Source organism: Pteropus alecto, unplaced genomic scaffold, assembly GCF_000325575.1.
Source record: "Pteropus alecto unplaced genomic scaffold, ASM32557v1 scaffold20, whole genome shotgun sequence".
Lineage (NCBI taxonomy): Eukaryota > Metazoa > Chordata > Mammalia > Chiroptera > Pteropodidae > Pteropus > Pteropus alecto.
Genome location: NW_006436298.1, coordinates 13,107,525 through 13,130,475, shown reverse-complemented (window position 1 = coordinate 13,130,475; position 22,951 = coordinate 13,107,525). Strand labels below are relative to the sequence as shown.

General features: G+C 30.1%; 1 protein-coding gene across 9 annotated transcripts in view; it reads right to left on the bottom strand.

Moving 5' to 3' along the window:
- The window catches only part of TENT2 (terminal nucleotidyltransferase 2), a 48,401-nt gene that overhangs the window by 7,449 nt on the left and 18,001 nt on the right, over nucleotides 1-22,951 (bottom strand). For 5 of the 9 annotated variants that reach the window (XM_025047758.1, XM_025047760.1, XM_025047757.1 and 2 more), the window contains 8 exons: nucleotides 21,914-22,028; nucleotides 21,731-21,822; nucleotides 20,204-20,282; nucleotides 18,382-18,451; nucleotides 15,363-15,439; nucleotides 14,862-15,008; nucleotides 10,346-10,389; nucleotides 4,361-4,497 (listed from right to left, as the gene is read on the bottom strand). In XM_025047758.1, coding sequence (XP_024903526.1) covers nucleotides 4,361-4,497; nucleotides 10,346-10,389; nucleotides 14,862-15,008; nucleotides 15,363-15,439; nucleotides 18,382-18,451; nucleotides 20,204-20,282; nucleotides 21,731-21,822; nucleotides 21,914-22,028 — 761 coding nt within the window. The remainder of the gene's footprint in view (nucleotides 1-4,360; nucleotides 4,498-10,345; nucleotides 10,390-14,861; nucleotides 15,009-15,362; nucleotides 15,440-18,381; nucleotides 18,452-20,203; nucleotides 20,283-21,730; nucleotides 21,823-21,913; nucleotides 22,029-22,951) is intronic. The other 4 variants (XM_025047762.1, XM_015590456.2, XM_025047761.1 and 1 more) reach the window with 3 other exon arrangements.

Below are 22,951 nucleotides of genomic sequence, written 5' to 3'. Positions count from 1 at the left end.
AAATCGGAAATGTAGTCTTTAGTAATATTACAAAGAAAAATTTAAGTCTAACAAAGTCAAAATTATGGGTCTGATACCATATGGCTGCATATATAGTACAACCAGTCAAATTAAGTGAATGAATATATATAGCTTTGTTTTATTATCAAGGGCTGGGAAGCAAACAAAAAGAAAACTTTGTTAGGGATTTGAAAATTCTTAAGCAGAGAGAAAATATTACTCTAATCCTTTTGTTTTGATTGGCTCTTTTTCTGCCTAATCCTTTAAGTGTTGGTGTCCATCCGGGTCTTGCCTCTTTTAAACTTCTAATGCTAAAGCACCCATCCTACGCTTCAACACTTTTTTTTTTTTTTAAACCAAATCTTTTTCTCCAGCTCTGATCTTTCTATTAAGCCCCAGGCCAATATTTACAACTGACTATTGGAAAATACTACCAGAATATCATACAGGCATTTATCCCTGTGCCTATACTTTCAAGATTTAATTTAATACATTCTGTCCATGGTCAATTATTATGATTACTTGCCTGTATATCCCCTCGACTCTCTTACACACTCTTGCTGCACTGAACTGAAATTGGCTGAAACACAGCTAAAATTCAATCTTGTCTACTCCAAACCTTTCCCATGCAGCTAAACAGGGCTGAAGGAAAATATGCAACCATGCTGACCTATACATTCATGATCACTTTAACTTCATTACGACTTAGCTCAAAAAGACCTTAAATGCTACTACCTACCAATGTACATATATATACATATTCTGCTTTTTCTTATTATTAATTAATTGTCTATGTTCCTATTCCACTTGTGCTCTGGATTTGAACTCTTCTTGACTCGAACAAGTATATATACTGTTTAACGATTTACTGTCTTTTTCTGATATCATCAAATTTGCCATCAAGATGGGTTATTTCTCATTTCTAAAAATAAAACCCAAAGCTCGATCCCATTTAATCTTCCAATTTCTACTCCATTTTTCTGCTCCCTTTTACAAGTAAACTGTAGAGTTTATATATACTAACTTATCTGTATCTAATTTTTCTCCTCCTCTCCTCTCTTAAGCCCACACCACTGATGCTTTTTATCACCATTATTCCATAGAAACTGCTCTTGTCAAGGGTCCAGTGGTCTCCATATAGACCAATGCTCCCATGGTCAGCTTTTAGTTCTCATTTTGTATATGACATATCAAAAAATGTGACTTGGATAATCACTCCCTCCTCCATAAAACATTTTTTTTTGCCTTGGATTCCAAGACACTGTATTCTACTGGCTTACTTCCTATCTCAATGAGTCTTCCTTTTTAGGTTAGGTTAGTTCCTTCTCATCCCTAATCTCATTTTTATTTCATCTTTGTATTATAAAATCTTTTAAAGAGAAAAACAAAATCAGCATAAAACTCAAAAACAATTCAAAAGTTAACATTTTGCCACATTTGCTTGGGTCTGAATTGAACCATTTGTTAAGCTGTAGATATCATGAAATTTCGTTTTATTCTTTGGCATATCCTTCTTAAGAATAAGACCATTCTCCTTTATAACACCAACAGCATCTAGAAATGAACAGTAACTCAAACACCTCTCCATACTACAATGTAAGCTCCATGAAGATAAGGATTCATGTCTGTTTTAACTGCTATATCCCTAGTACATAAAAAATAGCTTGGTATACAGTAGAGACTCAATGATTCATTGATTAAATGAGACAAAAGATTAAAAAATTGGACCTTTGTAATTTCTCTTTTTTTAAAATGCATGTGTTTAAGTTGTAGGTATGTATTTTTAATTCAACAGATAGATTAGCAATAATGGCATGTGATTAGGCATAAGAGGATTACAAAATAGGTACCCTTCAAGGTACAGGGACTCCCCAGTAACTATGAGTCTATAAGATATTTAGAACTTAATTTTTTATTTTGTTTGCTAAAATATAAAAGTATTACATTCTATTTTTTTCTAGATTGCCTGAGCCACCTCATCAATTTTCCCCCTATTTTGTCAGTTCCCTGTTCCCAGGTACAGTTCTAAAAGCCTGGCTTCATTTTGACAATTTTCAGCAGCAGTGTTTAAGAGAAAGCTGTAAGTGAAGTAGATAAGAAAATCCTAGTAATTTTTAAATGGCCATATAAAATTTCTGCAACATTTATACCATGTACTCAAGTATCTTTTAAAAGACACTTAATTCTGTCTTCAAGTACAGAGAACTTTTTAATTGAACATCTCAAAGTTTAGAGGAAATTTTTACAAACATTTCTAACAGCTGCGAGAATTCTTTTGCATAGCACCTAGTTAATTAACATGACTACATTCTTGGCTGTGCTCTCTACAGTCAAATTGCTGAAAATATCTGATATAAAAACAATAATGCACTTAACAAATGCATTATATGGTGAAAGAGTAGGGGAAGACGACTCCTAAATCATGTATCATAGTGATAACAAAAGTTCAAAACCTCTTTCCAAGCATCCTAGCCAGTATCATTTAGCACAGGAAGCTAGTTTTTGTTAATACTATACTAATGCAAACCTGCACATCTACCATCTTGTTTCAGTCCAACAAAGAAAGTGATTTTCAAGGTATGTGTATGCAGATGCTCTAATCCTAAACTATATGTAGCAGAAATATATACTTCTATGATCCTTTTCCCTCTATACAAACTTCTCCCAATCCCTAATTTACATAACACAACAGATGATGCCAATACAATCTAACAATTAAGATTGTGGTTTTGTATTCAGGATAAAGGTGAATCTCAGTTCTCTCACTATATAGTGTACTGCCATGGGCACCTTTCAAGTACACAAAGTTCCTAAACTTAACAGGGGGTTATTTTGAGGATTAAATGAAATAGTATATGGGAATAACTCAGCATATTCTAAGGACACTAGGTATATAAATACTCACTAAACAATAGCTATTGCTATTGCAACATTTTAACTCTAGATTAACCTTTACAGTTTATGTGCCATATTTCCTGTAGTCTTAAATCTTTCCTCATCTTCATATTAATGAAGGCTTCTTCCTTTTTATCCATATTGCCTAGATTTATATTTAGGTCCTTTTTAACCTGGATTATTGTTAACTTCATTCTTACTAAAGTAGTTTTCTACAACACTTTTCCAACACCTTTTCTTAACCTAATTCAGGAATTTTTAAGTCATCTAAAGGATCTCTGAATCATGTCCATGATCCTACTTTCTGCTTCAAAATTATTTATTTATAATGAGTATCTGTCAAGTACGCACTATCTGGCACTGGGCTAGGTACTGGAGACACAAGTGTAAACTAAACAGGTACAAATAGTAAGGTATAAGCTTTACTTGGAGGAATTTAAATAACACTTCATCTTTCATGCCCTATGTTTTAAATCATTTTATATGGGTCAAGTTTTCTTTGGAGCTACTACATCATAGCAGATAAGGCAATACCAACGTTGCAGTAAAAAAATCATATTAGAGTGTTATCTGAAATACTCCACTTACTACCTGTGAGATCTTGGGATAAGTTTCTTCACCTCTCTATACGCCTCACTGGTAAAACGGGTACAATATAATACTATTTCATATGGTTATTATGTAAACGGAATGAGATAATACATATAATCAGTTTAGGACAGTTTTTCCCACGTAATAATAACAGTTTATTACTATTATTATTACTATTCCCTCTCCAAACTTCTTCAAAGTGGTATCCTATGGTCACTGTACTCTAACTTTGTACAACTCCTAAGTCCTCTTTCTCCTTCAAGCTTTTCTAAACTATCAGAAGAGCTGCAACAATCCCTAATCCCACTCTATGAACAAAGATCTCCCATGAGAACTGTCAGTTCTGTCCAGTTCGATTATACTTTAATGTTTCATGCTTATACACCACCGCAAAAAAATAAAAAAAGGAAAAGGAATATTCCTTGATTTGTATATCACGCTAATACAGCTATTTAATTCAGGTATCAGGTATTACGTAGATCTTTTACCAAGCTTGTCTTAGCTGTGTTTTTTACTACGATGTAAGCCACCCCTTTATAAGTTCCTAAAAAAGAGATTTCTGAACCATATAGCACCTACATAGGATCAACACAAACATTTACTCAGCCCTACTATGAAAAGAGCCAGCTAAATATAAAATGGGATCACTACTGAAATCAACTAAAACTGGACTTACTGAACTATAATTTTTTTTATTAGCTAGAAATATAAAATCTATTTGGTTCCTAATCATTAATCATCAAATATTAAGTTTTATAAACTACACATTTCCGGACAAGTTTACAGCATTCAGACTGACAAATATAGCTTCTTGACCAATTTGTAACATTTACTTACAAATCAATGAATAAACACAATTTGAGGTTTCACTTACTCAAATTCTGTAGCATAGTATTTAAGAAAGCCCAGTAAGAGGTCCCCAAGATTTGATTCATTCTTTGAGAGGTAAGGAGGAACATTACTTGGAGCTTGATGTACAAGGTGCAGCTGAATAGCAGGACTAAAAGATTCCTGTCACAAAGAAAATGGGAAAAATGTAAAGTCATTTAAAACATACAACTAAAAACTTTATAAATCCTGATCTAAGGCTCTCTGAGGAAGAAAGAAGAAATTTTCTTTATGTTGAAAATTTGGAAATTTGAAGATTTTCTTCCACTAAAGATTTTACTAGTGTTTGGAATAGGCCAGAAAGTATATGAAAAACTAAGATATTCTAATCCTTGACTGAGCAATATCACTCAGTTAACCAAATGGATCCCTTTGGTGGCAAAAGATTTCCTAACTCATAAATAAAACCTTACTTTACATACCAACATTCCATCCCATATAGATTTCTTCATAGAAGTATCTCCTTCTTAATTATTTCTACAAGGAGCAGTTGTACTTTATGAAAGCTATATAAAGCACAAAATAAGAGTTCTAACTGCCACTTAAAATTTCTCTCAAATGCCATAGAAGTAACTTTAATATAAAAACAGTACTTACACCAATTTTAAGATTTTTTAAATTTTGTTTTGTTTTTGTATTTTGTATAGTAGAAAGAAGATAGTCATTCAACATGGACTGAACTTGAAAAGACAAAGAGGGCAAGGAAATAAAGAAACATAGGAAACATACCAGCAAGCAATATTTGGCAAACTTTCACAATATTCATAAAAGAGGATATCATTTGTTTGCAATCCAGGACCAAACAACACAATTCTTAGAAAGAATACTAATGAGTATTTGTTCTTTTCGCCTATGGTATGCCATTTATTTTCATAGCTAATTTTTCCTCTACTAGCAGCAAGTTCTGGCTCTAAAATATACTTAAATGAACTACAGATATTCTTGAACTAATGCATGTCCATAAGTTAGAAAATAATCTAACATAATTTGCACAGTACCCTCAAGAAGAGTTTTCTATATTCTCCTTTGCCATTAGAGTAGAAATAGACTTAAAAAAAAAAGGCAATTGGTTAAGGCCGCAGAATGACAACTACACTACTTAAGGTTCCAAACTACAATAGGTCAAACTGGGGTTTACTGATACCAATTCAATTAGTAATGTGTAAATAACTCCAATGTTAAAAAATAGAGGATCTCCAAATAACTAAGTTATAACACAGAGAAATAGGGTAGTATACCTATTTAATGTATATCTATCTATTAATGATTCAAAAATCATCAATAAAAAACAAAAGAGTAAGAAAATAAAAATACCTTCCTCTGCCCCATTACCTATAATTCTATGAATAATTTTTAACTACCAAGAAGTGATTCTCTCACAAGAAAAATTCTACTCCAACCACAAATCAGAAAGCAGGCACTCTTGAACTTGGGACTTCCCCTTACACTTCTAACAGATTTAGTACTACAAGTAGCGATCTTAATTGTCTCTAAGACTGGGAGGAGTAGGAAGGAAGCCTCCATTTATAATAAAGAGTAAAAGCAGAAGGAAGAACAGATGTACTGCCTCTACCACCCTTTGTCTCTTACTTGTTATTTGTAAAATTGAATTTGGGACAACATATTTAAAACTGTGAGACTTAAATATTATTTTCTGGCAAATTAAACAAAAAGGTATAATTTAAGTTCAAACGACAAGAAAAAGAAAAGTGAGTCACTATGCTCTGAAAGCTTCTTATTAATTTTGATTTCTATCACGTGGCATAATAAGCATTCAATTTATGAGTTGATGATGAAACAGAACATTTTCTTATGTGAAGTTTAAAACTGTTGAACCACCTTTAAAATTTTTATTTTTTTAAATAATTTTAAAAGATCAGCAATTGTAAGATAAAAATTGAAGTTGTGAGACCTACTCTACCAAAATGCTGAATGACCTTGGATCAATTTGACCATTCTCTTCTTTGCTCCACTGTTCTTTTTCATGGTCATATACAAAAATGGCTATGTCATACATACTGAAGGAGAACTGAAAGCAAAATCAATAATAATAATAATAATAACAACAATAATGATGGTCCAAAAGAAGCTACAAGTAAACAGGAATTCCATTTAACCTTAAGAAATCTCCATTTTTGGTAACCGATCACATTACAGAAAGATTCTCTGCTCTAAGAAAAATTTCATCAGTTATTTAAAAAGGGAGCTCCCCCCATAATACTTATGCATTTAAGAATAACATAATTCTACTTTGGGTAGAATTTAAGCTAACATATTAGAAAGCACATAAAGAGCCAAAAGGGAAAAAGCAGCCTTAAAATTACAACCTAAATCCATGGAAAGACAATCTAACTAACACAATGTAACAGCTATTTTTTAAAGCTTTTCCAAAGGTTTAGCTTCTTCATCTATAACATAATGAAAATAATAGTACTTATAGGATTGTATAAAGATTGAATGATATAATGCATAGCATCAATAGTATTCCCTAAATTACATTTAGTTTACTCCAGGCATCATTATACTATAACTACATTTATACAATAATGTAGTATAGTTATGTCCTATAACTTTTAATGTATTAATTCAAAGTTAACGCCTTTATTTTTAACTTTAAAAAAAGTTTTTTTGCCATTTAAAAAAAGTCTTCTAATAAAGTTTTCACTAAAATTTTTTGTCTTTCCAAAGGTATTATTTTAAAGTCTGTTTTATATAACTAATTAAATCTCTCATCATATTATACACATTTTAAAACTGAATAAAGTTGCTACATGTATGTGTGTAAATATGAATATATGTAAAATTTAATGTATTTCCAATATTTAACTGCACAGAGTAACTCTACATTGTCAGAATTCTGTATTTCACAACTATAAAAAAGAGGGTTATTTTCTTACATCTCTATTTTGTTAGCATAAATAACTTCCTGGAATATGAAGATACCATTAGGAAAGGAAACAAATAAATATAAGTTATCCTGATAAATCTACCTAGCATAAATCTAGGTAAATCTCATCATAATATGGTTACATTAAAATAAAGATCCTTTCATAAGCTTAATCTGAGTTTAGATATTTAAACTCTCTCAACTTCATTTCTTTAACTCAGAAAAAACTCTTCCCTCTATCACTTATGTTGTTTTAATAAGTCAACAAGAATTAAGCAGTAATAATAATTCTATACTATGATGTAGCTTTTGAAAGATATTTTTATCTTTCATCCTTTTCTTTCATAATTTAATATATAACTGAATTGAAATATTATACCAATTTTAAAAATATTTTATCAAATTTTGAGAAAACTAAAAATTACTAAAAAGGGCATAATATACTGAACATATTTTATTTCTATTCCAAAATTTTTTCTTATTTTTTAAACTGTATTTTAACTATATTAGAGAAGCTCGAAATATAAAACTTTGTCCCCTTGTAAAGTAACAAAGTTTTCTTTGTTAAAGTTTTTTTTTTATTTTTAGACATTCTCAAACTTATTTACACAAGCTGAAATTTTATCATACCTGCTTTCCTTAAAGAAAGGTCTATTTATATAGGTATAATCAGATAAACACAAATAAAATGTAATAAGCAACAGGAATTAGATAAAATGGTAAGTGAGTGAATACTACTATCATTTTGCCTTTCCTCAGTCAGCAAAGTAAATAAAAAAAAAATACTACTTTCTGGATCCATAATTTGTGACTACACAGTTTGGATCAATCAAGTAACTTTTTTAAGATTTAGTTTCTTCACCTGTGAAACAAGGATGATACCTTACAAATTTGTTTAGGATTAAAGATAATGTAGTGTGCTGACATAAAATAGATACTAAAATGATAGTTACTAGAAATAAAACACAAGCCAATTTGCTCGTTCCATCAAATGGAGCTCTGAGAAAAGCAATCTACTGATCAGCTTACAGGTTTCAGATAAAATAAAAAGTCCTGTTAAGAGTGTGTAGTAAGTCCTTATCCGTGTACTCATCAGTCTTATAGTAAAGATAATCTGCATTAGTGACTATGTATTCCCATCTGAATGCAAGTTAAGACATTCCTAAATCTAGTATGTCTTGCTATTAATATTTTTAAAGGCTGGGCTGGTATTAAAGCCTGTTACAGGTATAGAAATAAGATTAGCAAAATAGAATTGGAGAATATAGAGTCAGAGGTAGTATATGGTAAGAGAAGTCAAGACTGTCATGGGAGAAAGCTAGATAATTAGAAAAATGAAACAGAAGAAAAAATGAGGCTCTTCGAACTAGGATATATTAGTAAGAACCTGGGTACCTTATCATAAAAGTAATACCTCTGTTCTCGGCATAGTGCATTAAACTGAGATTTCATCTGCATTTTATTAGTAAAAAGTGTTCCACGACGTACAGGGTTTAAGTGAGATTTCCATAGAAGCATCTATTCAATACACAACAATAGATTCTTTAAAGAATAAGTTTAACTATTAAACTCTTTGTATGCTGAAAAATATATGCACCTCTTTCTACACTGAAATCTAGGTCTTTAAGAAAAAAGAAAAATAAAGTCGAGACAATACAATGAAATAGCAAACACCCCCAGTCATTACGTTTGATCTTTCAGTATGAGCTAAATAAAGAAGTAATGCTTTACGGAGGAAACCATTTAAGAATAAGACCTAAAAGTTCAAGTTACTGTTCTTCCTATATTTTTTAATGCTTCCATTTTTATAATGTTTAAAAGCATAAATACTGATCTCTAGCTATACTGGAAACTCATTATAATAATAACAGAATAACAGAAATTAAAAGGAGTTTTTAAAAGGAGGAAGATAGATACCCAGATTCCAAAAGATTCTTGTTACAACTGGTATCTTCTAACAACCCACCACAATCTGGGAGGGCCCCACTACAGCAAAACTTTATTACAGTGAACCCTTTATTACCTGGCACCTTGCATGTATGTATTGCAAATAATAACTAATGTTCAAAAACAAAAACACCAGTTCTTCTCAATTATCAAGAATTAAATTATATTTCATTTAGGTTCCATGTCAAGTATATTTATTACATTTTGTGTGCTACATATAAAATAAATAAGTTCTTTAAATACTGACCACTCAAACTACATATTCTTTTCTTTTGTGATATGACCATTTAGTAAATTTATGAAAGTAGAGGTAAAATTGTATGATTTCAGAAGGTTAGTCAAACATCTTAAACAAATAGCTTAAATAATACCTCCAAATAAAACCAGGTACAAGGATGACTATGGAGGAAAACAGAAATGGTGGGACTATAAAACAAGGAAACAGAAAATTCTGGAAAGAACACAAAAAAGTGGAGAAAAAACAAAAGTATTCATATAGATTGTGAATATGTACATTACCTAGGTTTCTCTAAACTCAAACTGAGTATATACTAAACTTTTTCTAGTCGGTACATTTCATTTCTTGAGTGTTGCCAATTAATTTCAGCAAGATTCTTAATATACACACAAGGAGAGAGTACTAATGTTACCTCTGTTGGTGTATTACTTAATAAGATCAAATGAAAGATGTAATGATTATCCAGTTGTTTAATTTCTTAATTTTCTTCCCTGCTTTCAAAGTATACATGCACTAGGCTGAAAAACTTCTGAGTTAACTAAAGAAATGCTATACACTATATTTAAAAATAGCATGAAGAAAACTGGAATGAATCCAAATGGGCCTTGACCAAATTAATTTAATTCCCATTAGTGATAATCATAAGCATCATGCAAAAAACTTCACCATTAACAAAAATGACCAGATTGTCTGCCAGTAACAAAATACATATCAGAGTCTTCTAAGTATATGAAACATTTTTAATGTCTTAGGGGCCAATGCCTCAGCCCATATATAAAATGTTATCAATACTTAGAAGGTAACTATTACTATTTTTATATTCACATTAATACTACATATAATAGTCTCACATATACTTGTCATAATATGTATTATAATAATTTATAAGAAACACTTACTGGGTAAATTTTTTGGATGGATGGAAGGATGGGTTCAGGTAGGGCTATAAAAAGAAAAAGTTTAAAGCTTCTGTGATTCACATAATTCATTTTATAAAGCAATAATTTGTCAGCTAAGACCCCCAGGTATGAGAATATAAGGGTTTCTACTAAAAGTCAACAGTTTCTATATATTTTGTGAAATTAATTCTGACCCCTAAAAATTTTAATTCAAAATATATCTAATTTGATAATTTACGGTTTGCTAACAAACTATGTATATTTCTATGCAAACCAATGTTCCTTACATGGTTTTAAAATAACAAGCCATCAATAAATAGACACACATCATTTGTCCACATTCAGACACACATGAAATAAGCAAGACAAGGATTGCTCTACAGATACTGAATGGATATTGTAAAGATGTATGTAGCTATTAAAAAAGAAATGTTTTTAAGTACAGTCTAATGATATAGTCCAACGACAGTTCTATCACAACTCTCCCTTTATTACTTAACTTCTTCTAACAATAATACCAAAATTGAAGTAGTTTCTAGAAATTGACCTATTGAAAAAAACTGGAAAACATCTTCAACTTCATTATTTTTAAAAAGAAGGCCTCAGCAAAGTTTAGAAATCTAAAGTCAGATATATATACCAATTCTCTAGAAAATAAAACTTCATACAAAGGAATCGTTATCTTCATGTTACTATATTTTTTAATTATCATTCTTCACCATTCAATAGCTTTACCCAAATCCAACCTCACTAAATGCATTACTAACAGTAATTTCACATAATCATGATATAAATGGAGTAACATTAAAGGCAAAGTGCCTAAAAGTCACAATAACGAATGTATAATGTCTTGAGTATGTTAAGATACAATTAATACATTTTCAAGATTTCTTTAAGATTAAAGACCAATTAGAACCACAGGATAAACTATTTAATAATGAGAAATACATTAGAATTAAATGAAGCCAGTAATAATTTTTAATTCACTTTTAAATGACTTCTAGAGTACATTAATGAATATATGATCAATCATTATGACCAAGTTACATGGTTTCCAACTATGACTGTAAATGTATAAATTTCTACCACACAGTATTTAAATTTCCCTTCTGTATCATGCTTCATTCTCAAGTTGAAAATTGAAATAAAATAAAATTCCATGATAGTCTGGAATATTCAGTGTATGACTGAGAGTTCACAGTGTATGACTGGGAATAACAGGGGGAAAAAACTCACTCATTACTTACCAGAATCACTCGTAGAAAATAAGGATACATATTTTTTCCCATATGCATTCAAATGCTCAAAATTCTAGAAGACTCTACAAATAAACTCAAGCCCCATGTACTTTAACTATAAAAGTCTATACTTGTATGACATTTTTAATGGCTTTCTAATAATTTTTATTATAATAGAAGTCGAATTTTTAGAAATTAGTTTACTTAATTAAAAAACATGAATTCCTTTCCTACTGAATATTCTTAATAAATTAAAATTATAAGGATGAAAAGGTTGTTAGAGAATTTTTTTAAGTTTATCTCCTTCTAGAATAATAATAGGAATCCTAAGAGAGAAAACCAAATACTAACCACTGGCTTAGGGTCTTTCAGTAGACAAAGAGTCTTTAGAACTAAGCAATTTAGAAGCTTTGGAGGGCAGGAATATCATTCAGTAAATCGCTGTCCGACAATCTTCAAGATTTAAAAACACTAATCATAACAGAAGCAATTAGTATACTGTAGCAGTTATTTACTAACGCTATCCTGACAGTAACCTCAACAAGTTTACTAGTTTTTCGAATATTTATTTAACTCCAAAGCAACATACATTCCAGAAGAATCTAGCTCTAACATCTATTTTGACTTCAAAATTTTGTACTTCGATCTTTCAAATGTCTCTCTCAAAAGCAACATAAGACAAAACAAAAGCTTATTATTGCATGTGATCAATAGGTAACACTTTGAGAATAGATAATCTGTAAGATTTTACTTTGCAGCTCATATGAGAGCTTTCTAGTTAGACCTCGCAAATTTATACACATACACATTCCATACTGATTCATCAAATATTCAACCAAAAAAAGGCAGATTTTCAACAACACTAAGTAACCATTAATTTAAAAAATGCAAGAACAATTTAAAATGCCTAAGAGACAGTTCTGTACCTGGTAACATGATAAACATTCCATGAACCTTCGTTCATATTATTAATTCTAACTAATTGATATTTTTGCCTTTATTATTCACTCTTAATCTTAGAATTGCCATTAAAATCTTTTCTCAATGGGTTTTCCCCTCATGCTTTCATCAGTCACTATACAAGCATATGAAGTCTATTATTGACTTGTATCCTAAGGAATGCTTACTTTTTTTAACCTTTCTACATATAGAGGACCTGTTTCCTTTCTGTTCATGGCAGAAAAAAATATTAAAGCACTTAAGAAGTTAAACAAAACTTAAAGGTCATCTAATCCAACTATTCCTATTACCAATGAGAATATTATAGCCAATTTTTGACTTAGCCAAATCACAAACACTAGTTCATTATGCCAGAGCTAGAACTGTTTAACATACCTGACAGAATCTCGTACGACAAAAAAAACAAAAAACAAAAAACTAACTATTTATTTCAATCTCTCTAATTTCTTCAACAGAGGAGCAGCTTAAATTAGCCAAAATACAGAGTAGCACATCAACTGTGGGTAGCAAATGTCATTTAACAAAGACCTAGAAATTGTTGATAACAGTGCACTAAATTACAAACCACCTCAATGAATGGGACCACTGTGTCAGGAATAAAATATGTTTAACAAAATCTAAACCAAATTTTACCATGATTTCATTACACTAGTAAAACATTAATGTTTGATTGCATTATATTAGTAAAATACTAATGTTTGAACTTTCAAATTGCTTGCAAAACCACCTTGGGGCATTTGTAATTAAAGTACACTTTTCTAAAGAAGGCAATCAAAATTTACAATGTAACGCAAAGAATGGAGATGTAGGACACAGATGGATGTTCATACATGTTAAATGCTTTAGTCAATCCAATTTTTAAATCACAACTAAAACTAAAAAAAAAGAATAGATAGTAGATAATGGCACATGAATGTCTGCTGTATTATTCTTTATATTATACAGGAATTATTTCTAACCTATTCAAATTTTAATAAACGTGAACTGCAATCCGCAAGTGGACGGAATTCATTAAAAAGGCATCAAAACACATGTTTCAGACTAAACTGCAAAACTGGACAAGAGAACGATTAATGATATATAAAACAGTATCTAAAAGAGCCAACATCATGTTTCAAATCCTTTTAGAGGATCGAATCAATCATCAAACTAGCATATACTTAAAACTGGTCACAATAAAAATTTATGTATTATAATTAGCTTGAAAATTTTTAACAGTGAAGAAGATGAACCTTTCTGATGACTGGTTCATAAAATTTTGACTCATTTAACTACTTTAATTCTCTCTCACTAACTCAAAAAAAAAAATCACGATTCCATCATTCAAATAAAAATAAACTCTTATTTAATACATATTATAAAACATCTCCAAATAATATATGAAGGAAACAAATCCTACTGTCCATATATAACCTGATAAATTTTTGGTACATACCTTTTCAGTATTTGTTATACATATGAATATATATACAAACTCAAATACAGTTACTGTTTTAAAAATAAAATTTGTATCAGATTGTATATGACTTAATGTATTATGAATATTTTCTCATAACATTAAATATTCTAAAAATATGATTTTTAGTGGCTGTATAAATTTCATATCGGGAGTTATTATAATTAATTTAGTCATTCTCCATTCTTAAAAATGTAGATTATTTCTAATCTTTTACTATTCAAAAACCAGCATGAAAAACAGCCTTATGAATAAACTCATATGCATCTTTGATTATTACCTTAGGATAAATTCCTAGAAATGGAACCACTGAGTCAAAGGATGTGAACATCAATCTTACTATCATTAACCCAGAATATCATTAACCCAGACCAGATCAGACTCTAGACATCCTGGTAGATGGTCTTCTATTACATAAACATCAAGTCTTTCACCCAATCTCCATGCCAGCTCACAGGGAATAAAAGCTTCTTTGACCAACAAGAAAATCATTTAATTTCTGTCTCAAGTGGAAAATAAAAAACATGATGAATGGTGCTCGAGCTTATTTTTGTAAACCTTCCAAACATTCATCTGCTTCAAGATAATGGGTCCACTATACAGTGGTGAAAGTTCTTTAAATATAAAATGAATACAGAAAACTGTCAAAAAATAGAAACACAGTAAAACTTCTTTTTAATATTTTCCAGGGAACACATTTCTAAAACAGTCGTTTAAAGCAACAATATAAAAAATATCATCTTATGGGCCTTAGAAAGAACTTTTAAAAACAATGCTATCTGAAGGTATGGTCAATATGGAAGACACCATAATCAAGTTCCATTTTAAAAACTGAAAAAAAAAAAAAAACCATAATACTTACTTTGTAAATAGTGCAAAACCATCAATACAAGACTATAGCTGCTTAAAGTACCACGACTGGCATCGTTTATCTCATGGTGACTTGCCCACTTCTTAATCACCAGTACTAATGGACGAACTCGATTTTCAACTGAAAGTAAAATTAAAACTTAAAAATAGTAAGAAGATATTATAGTTTCTTTGAAAGCTTACATCATTTCCCAATTCCATGCCAATAAAAAGAGCACTGCCTACCTGTGCATTAAACAGTGTTCATCATAAATGTGTTTTATTTCTAAAGTACACCTTAGTTACTTTTTAAAAAATTACTCATTATCAAAATTCATTTTATTGACCTATAACTCTGGTAGTATAATTTTAATGTAGCAACATATTATGCATGTAATAAGACATTATACATAAACACAAAGAAATGTCAATGTTTACTACAAACATCTTTTAAAAAATTATGAAGGATAAACACAAAAGCTGATAATTATTTGAAAATAAACAAAAAACTTACGGTATGCATAAGTTCTAAGAAGGAATGTGTTTCTTATTCCAACAATATTGTTTACATTCAAGTCAAATTCCACACAACTATTAAAAAAAAGAAAAAACTTTAGCTCAAGTACAAATTAAACTAACTCCCTTATAGTAAATGAATAAATATCCATCCATCCAATGATATTAAAATAGCATGGGGCCAAAGACCTTAAAGTGAAGCACTAAAGAAATAAGAATGAATACATATTCAGTATATTATTTTAAATGATTTAGTGTGTATTTAAAAATATAAAATAGAATTCCCATTGAAAGATCCATAATGTACTGGGGTAAGGCTTCTACCATCCTTAACAAAAGAAATTTAAAAATTTTGTAATCTTTTCCAGATAAACAAAATTATACAACCAAGAAACATTTCTAGGCAACTTATCCCACTAAGTTATATATTCTCAACTAATTAGGAATCATAGCATCATTTGCTTTAATACAATGAGAATAAAAGTCAAAGTACACATGAAAAAATAAAAACTGTGTCTATACATTATATTCCCTCCGAAAAGACTGATAAATTACATTATGCCAAATTTAGCTACTAATATCTGGGAAAAACTAGAACAGTCAAACACGTAACAAAAATACTTCTTTGAAAGTAAAAGATATGAAATTCACAATTTAAAAAAATTGGGCAATAATGATGAGATCTAAAAAAATAGCTAAATTCAAAATAATAGGAAAGATTAATGTGTAAGCAGTGAACCCATATATTATCAGGTCTAACTTTTTCTGAACAATGAGTTTTTCTATGAAAACACTGCCTAAAATAAAAACTTAACAAATATCCTTTCTACAGCTTTTAATACAAAATCTTGAAATTTATCATTTCAGATATTCTTTTTTGGGGGAAAGAAATCCTATAATCTTTCAACTATCCACACAAATTAATAAAAACAGATAGTAGTATTAACACTTCAGATATCATACATATTTGGCTTTGGGAAACATATGGTAACAATGGAGTTATGTTCTTTAATTGTGTTTGTGCAAGTCTAACACTGAAACCAGTTTTCACTTCCCATATATAAATCTAAACAGAGAGGAAAACTAGTCTGCAATTAAAAACTTTTCCAAAAATATGAATTTGGAGCTTTAAAAATATCTACATTGCTTGCTTCAAATTCTACTTCTGGAAATACTAAAGTAATCCTTCATATAAAAAGAATTTTATGCATAACATGCTTATTCTAACAGGGAACTGGGTAAGCTAAATGATGATATCCACTCAGTGAAATACTGTAAAGCCATTAAAAATGAAACCAGAAAATATTCAATGACACAAGCAAGTGTTCATGAATAAAGACGTATGATCTCAATTTTAATTTTAAAAACTCTTATGCACTCAAATGCATAGAAAAGGGACTGAAAGGTTTATACCAAAACATTAATATCGGTTATCTATGGGTGTTAGAAATGTATTTTTTTAATGGTTTATATAGAGAATTATGGAATTTATAAAGAATACTTAACAAAAGCTTCTATAAAAATATTAAACAGAAATATAAAATTGCTTATATAACTACAAACATTTAAGAAATAATTATAATTAGCTAACAGTTTTATTTATGTTTGTTTTTTTCCCCTATATTTTTATGTTTTAGAAGATTCTACCTTTATTTACTTGGTAAAAATTCAATAAATATTTATAGATTGGATGGATGTTTGGATAAATGGAAGGGAAGATCTGAGCCAGGAATATCTAAAGTTTCCTTTAAAATATATGTATTATATATATATTCAGTCAATTCTGATTATTCACAGTAGTTACATTCTATAAAGTCACTGCAAACACTGATAGTGAATACTAAACCACTGCTTCTAGGAAAAGCAAAGAGTTAGGTTTCTACAAGCCTCTAGTCACAACATTTTCATCAACCAATCCATATGTAACTTTGTTTTATGTGTGTTTCTGTTTAAAGACATCTCATTTAACATACTGTTGATTAACAGTAGATGAGTGAACTCATAGCCAAGAACACTGTAACTCATGCCTGAACAAAGCATATCTAACAAACATATTTCTCCCATAAAGTACATCACAACTTCATATACAGAAACACTAGACAGTACCTCAGCACTACGCTTGGGGACGATTTTAAACAGCAAAATCACCAAAAAGCACAAAAATGTAAAAAAGCATGGTACTAACTAGACTAAAAAGGACGACTAGTTACAGTGTAAAAGCTGAAACAGAAGGCAGACTGTCACATTGTTTAACCTCAGCTGGGAACATTCACCTTGGGTGACTCAAAATTTTCCCTACTCTGCACATGTCTAAAAATGACCACAGAAGTGTTTCAAGTATTAATTTGGGGGGGCGGGGGAGGATTGGGGAGGTATTACAACGTAAATTCACCAAATAAGCAAATTCAAAATTACCAAATCCATGAATAATGAGGATCGGTTGTGTATATATTTACACATATTTCAGTATCATTTTTATAAAACTGGGCTAGTAAAACCTGATTTATCACAACTGTATTTTTTAGAAAACAACAAATCTTTTTTTTTTCTTAACCAAGGAAACACTCAAGACCTAAATATTTACATTTTATATTCAAATAGTATATAAAAGATTCTAATTCAAATATCTAAGAAATTCAGAACACAAGCTAGTAGAATAGATATACAAAAACTCTCTGATACATGACATTTCATCAATTATGATATATTAAGAATTTATTCATTACATTTCCAAAAGGCAAGAGATCATTTAAAAATCTGAAATATAAATATATATTCTTTAAATTGGATAGTCTCAAATATTCAAAATGTCAGGCAGAATAACAAAGTAGAGTTAAGCATGTTTAACTGAAGAACTGCTCAATTTTTAAAAATTATTTCAAAGACCAATTCAAGTGATTTCTAAAAACTGATGAAAATAAACTATTATAGCACACATTTCTTAATTATCTACCTCAAAAAAATATCTAAAAATGATCTAAATCAACTGAAAAAAAAAGAATTCAATAATTTTTTACCTGACTTTATCCCTGAACTTCACAATTGGCACTTTTGCTCGAATCAGCTGAGGTCTCTCAATGTAGCCAGCTGAAGAATAAAAGATACTGTGAATATCTATAATGTTTCTCAAATTCATAGTGTACCAATGCATATTTTTTAAAAAATAGTATTTTACAAAGCTAAAATCATTTAAAAAAACACAGTCTTTGAGAAAGAAAGTAAAGAAAGGACATTATCGAATTCTTTTAACACTGGAACTTCCAACACATTTAGAGGGCTTTATATCTAATAACATTTTTAAAGAAGTTCATCAGAGCATTATAAACACAAAAAAATATCTAGGCTAGCAGCAAGGGGATAGCTAAATTCTGGTATAGCACATTTCAGGGTATTATGGCAGCTACAGAAATCATATTTTTAAAGAGTCTTAACTGTGAAAATGCTTACAACATGAGACAGTGATACATTCAAATAAGAATGATCTCTAAGAAGAATAAAAAATACATATTTTTTATTCCATCAACTTTAAGAAAATTTTTTCTGAGTTGAAAATAATACCTGTTCATTGTAGAAAATTAGGAAAATACAGAAATGTATTTAAAAAACTCTGGAAACTTATTAAGGAAGCAATTTCCTAATTTAGTTTTAACTAAAGAAAAACGTAATACCAGATTTAAAGACTAAAAATTTTCAGTATTACTGCTTTACCACCAAAATCGTAAAATAAATCAAGCTTCAAATGGAATTTATGTACAAGAATTCAATGAGGGTTAGTGAAAAATAAGATTAGGAGCTGAAAGTTTCAAGTTCCAAGTACAAGTTAGTTCAGACACCAGCAGAGAAACTATACTCCAGGAAGTTACTGAACCCATGGATCACCAGTCTCAGCTAGTAAAAAACCAAAAACCAAAACCAAACAAACAAACAAAAAAAAACCCCATTTCATTTGAATTAGATGACTTCTAATGTCTCTTCTATTTTTAATAGTTTATAAATCTAATAATAGCTATTAAAAATCCACTTAAGGTATGAATTACTCCTTTATTTTGTAGATATGAAAACCTAAGTCCACTGAAATAAATCATTTATTTCTCTCCTACAATAGATATAAGTTGTTCAAGGGAAACTTATAATTTCACTTTGTATTTTCCAGCTCAAAGTCTGACACATAAGGAGTATCTGCTAAACAAATGCGTAAATGTCTTTCCAACATCACACAGTTAGTGTGACTTCAACTTTCCACAATGTTCTGTGGAAGTTTAAAATAAATTAATTGAGATGGCTTAACATGTGGATTAAAATCTGCTTAGTTAGCTTATTCAAAGAATAAAATTTTACAATAAAATTTCCTGTCAACAATTTTGCTTTCTGGTGGAGTAATTCATTTGGGCTTTATGTTCAGTGATCGTATTTTTAAAATTTGATGTCATAAATTGCATGTCATTGCAAAACAGATGAAATTGTTTCTTCCTCACCTGAATAAGGCTTTAACTCTATTCCCCTTTGGCTTTTCAGATACTTTGCATTACTGCTATTTATATTCATGCCTTTGCTTCCCTAAAAGTCTACAATCTTTTGAGAAAAAGAACTGAAGCTTATGTATCTTTGAATTTTCTACTGCGTTCCGTGTGATATCTTGCACGTAAACTCAATAAAGAATTGTTGAAGATATGGTTACTCTTCTTAATCAAAACTTAAATTCATTTGGAAAAAAAGGATCCACATTATAACTATCCTGACCAGAAAATAAACAATTCTTACCAGAAATAAAGTGAGAGAGACATTTTAAATAAATAGTTATGTCAGATGACATATGAACTTGAGGCATATCAGACTTACAAAGTCTAGTACAGAAGTGTTTATGGACTAAGGTGAGTATATGCCGTGCTTCAGTCTTCTGATTTACCTGAAAAAAACACTGAAAAGTTAAAAATAAAGTGTTTTTTCATTATCTTTCTAAACTTAAGTGTTTTATTTTCTTATGTATCTCAAAGAGAAAACATACAAAGTATACTTTTCTTTGGAGTTATTTTTCAATATATACTAAATTACATCATAGAAAAAGTCAACCTTTATGCCATCTTTCACATCAACATTTCTAAATCAATTTCTGATTTTAAACTTAAAGCACAATTTTAAAAGAAATATTGAAACAGCCATGTTATTTTTTTCCTTCAGTATAAACGTACAAAAAGCAATGTTCTCCAAGAAAAATAAAAAGAATTTTTACTTTCTGTAACATTTTTTATTTCCCCATCTAGAATGTGAGCTTCTTAAGGATAAGGTTCAAATCTATGGTGTCTCGGTATGAGTATAAATTCTGACAACATGATTTAGATTTGTGAACAAAACTGAAAGATTAGCAGGAGGTGCCTGAGTATGGTCTAATTGCATGAGAGAAAGTTTTAATTAAAACTCTAGTATTCTCCACTATGTTTATTATTACTGAGGTTTTTTTTGTTGTTGGGTGTTTTCGCTTTTCCTTTTTATGATTTCAAAGCCTAGAAAAATAACAAGTTTCCTGGAATAAATCCCTTTCTGATTTGCAGTAAATAGAAGCCAATTTTGTTAGTGGAATAATTGGAATAGTAAAAATATATATTACCATTCAATAAATTGTATTTATATTTTTAAAGATTTGGACAATAAGGCATATTAAAATTATACTGAAATTAATTTATTCTTTGGTAATTCAGAAGAGACCTCAGCATATTAAAGAGGCTGTTTCAGGTCAGCTTAATGAATACTAATTACCGTGATATTAAAAATATACAAGAGTATCAGCTAACAGGAAATTCAAATAAACATAATACTCAATAATAAAATTTGGTTGCTAAAAAAAAAAAAAGAAAAAACAAAGCCAAAATATCAGAAGAAATATACCACAGTAGTCTTATTTTAAATTTCAGTGGTCTCTCTTTTTGTATTCTAAAATAAGAACTCCAAACGCCATAGCATTTCAAAGGGGAAAAAAAAAAGATTAAAAATAGAATCACTGAAAATTCAAATGGAAAGGAAATATACCAAGAAAATAACACTGACACATGCTCTTTTTCTTTGCTGCCCCCTGGTAACATATTAACCCAATGACTGTGCAAAATAGAGGCAGAGCTCTTTAAAAACACAGTGAAGCCATCTCACTTTAACAACTTAGAAATAAATTAAGCTAAAATTACTGTTATTCTTAATGTACACGCCTTAAAAGAAAAATAAGTATTTCCTGGCTTTCCTTTAATAACTAATAAGCAAAGAATCCAAAGAAGTAATTACAACGGAACAAGTTCTTTTCCTCAAAGACTTTTATATGACATTTCTTAAATACCTTAACACAAGAAATACACTTGGAATAAATGTTTCATTACTTACTGGTTCCTCTTTAACAACGAGGCATAAGTCACCATCACTGCTCCGGGTACCAAATCCATTTAAAGAGGACCCAACCAAGAAAAGTCTGCTTTCTAGAAAAACAGGAGAGAATTATAAGGTATTATTTAAAATTTAAAACAGGAATTCACATACATGATTAGCATGAAAAACAGAGAAACATACGTGGAAATAACAGCTGAATTTCTCTCTGCAGTTGTGTTCGACAGAGTTCTTTCTTCTTTAAATCGCTTACTTGCTGTTGACATGCTTCAAATAACTCCAGTACCTGCTGACTTAACTTGAATTCACCACAAAAGAAAGTAAAAATTTTGTTCAGAAATGTAAAAGTAACAAAGTGAGAAGTGTATAACAATACTACTAGCAGTATTTAAAAAATACTTATTATCTCCTTAATGCTTTCTAACCAAAAGTACTCACTCAAGTAACAATAGGTACTCAGTTAAGTCAAAAAGTTACTTTTACAAAGTAGAGTATCACTGACAGGTCATAGAAAAGTTTAGTCACAGATAATTCATAATGAGTATAATCCATGGGTCAACAAACTGCAACATTCAGTTGCTGCCTGTTTTTGGATGGTACATAAGCTAAAAATGGTTTTATATTTTTAAAGTGTTATAAAACAAACAAATATATGTGACAGAAACCATATAAAAGTGTCAAAGTCTAAAATATTTACTATCTGTCCCTTTAAAGAAGAAGTTTGCCCAATCCCTGGTATTCATACCAAATATAACAGACTATACAAGAAAAATCCCTCATCATCCATGCTCATGTAAACCACCCTCTTCCTCATTCTTCCAATATTGCCTTGAGCTCTACAGTACAAAATACTGAAAGTTATGAATGAAATGATATGACACTTCTTCCTTGTTTATCTTACCTAACTGGTTCACACTTTCCCCTCCAACCCAACTCTTGCCATCACCATAGGTGATTTTCTTATCCATAATGAGCTACATATCACAATGTATTTCCAGGATTTCTGAACTTCTTTTACTCCAATATATTTCATCAGTGTTACACTCCCATAGCCACATGTGGTCTTTGAAGTAAAAGAGAACTCTCTGGCTCTGAAATTTTAAATTCTAATATACTATCTTGGCTTTGATCTCTTGTCTAATTTTTTCTTACTCCCCTCATACCTGCTCTAGAACCACACAGACCTGGATCCCTTGAATCCTCTCTTTTCTCCCAACCCAC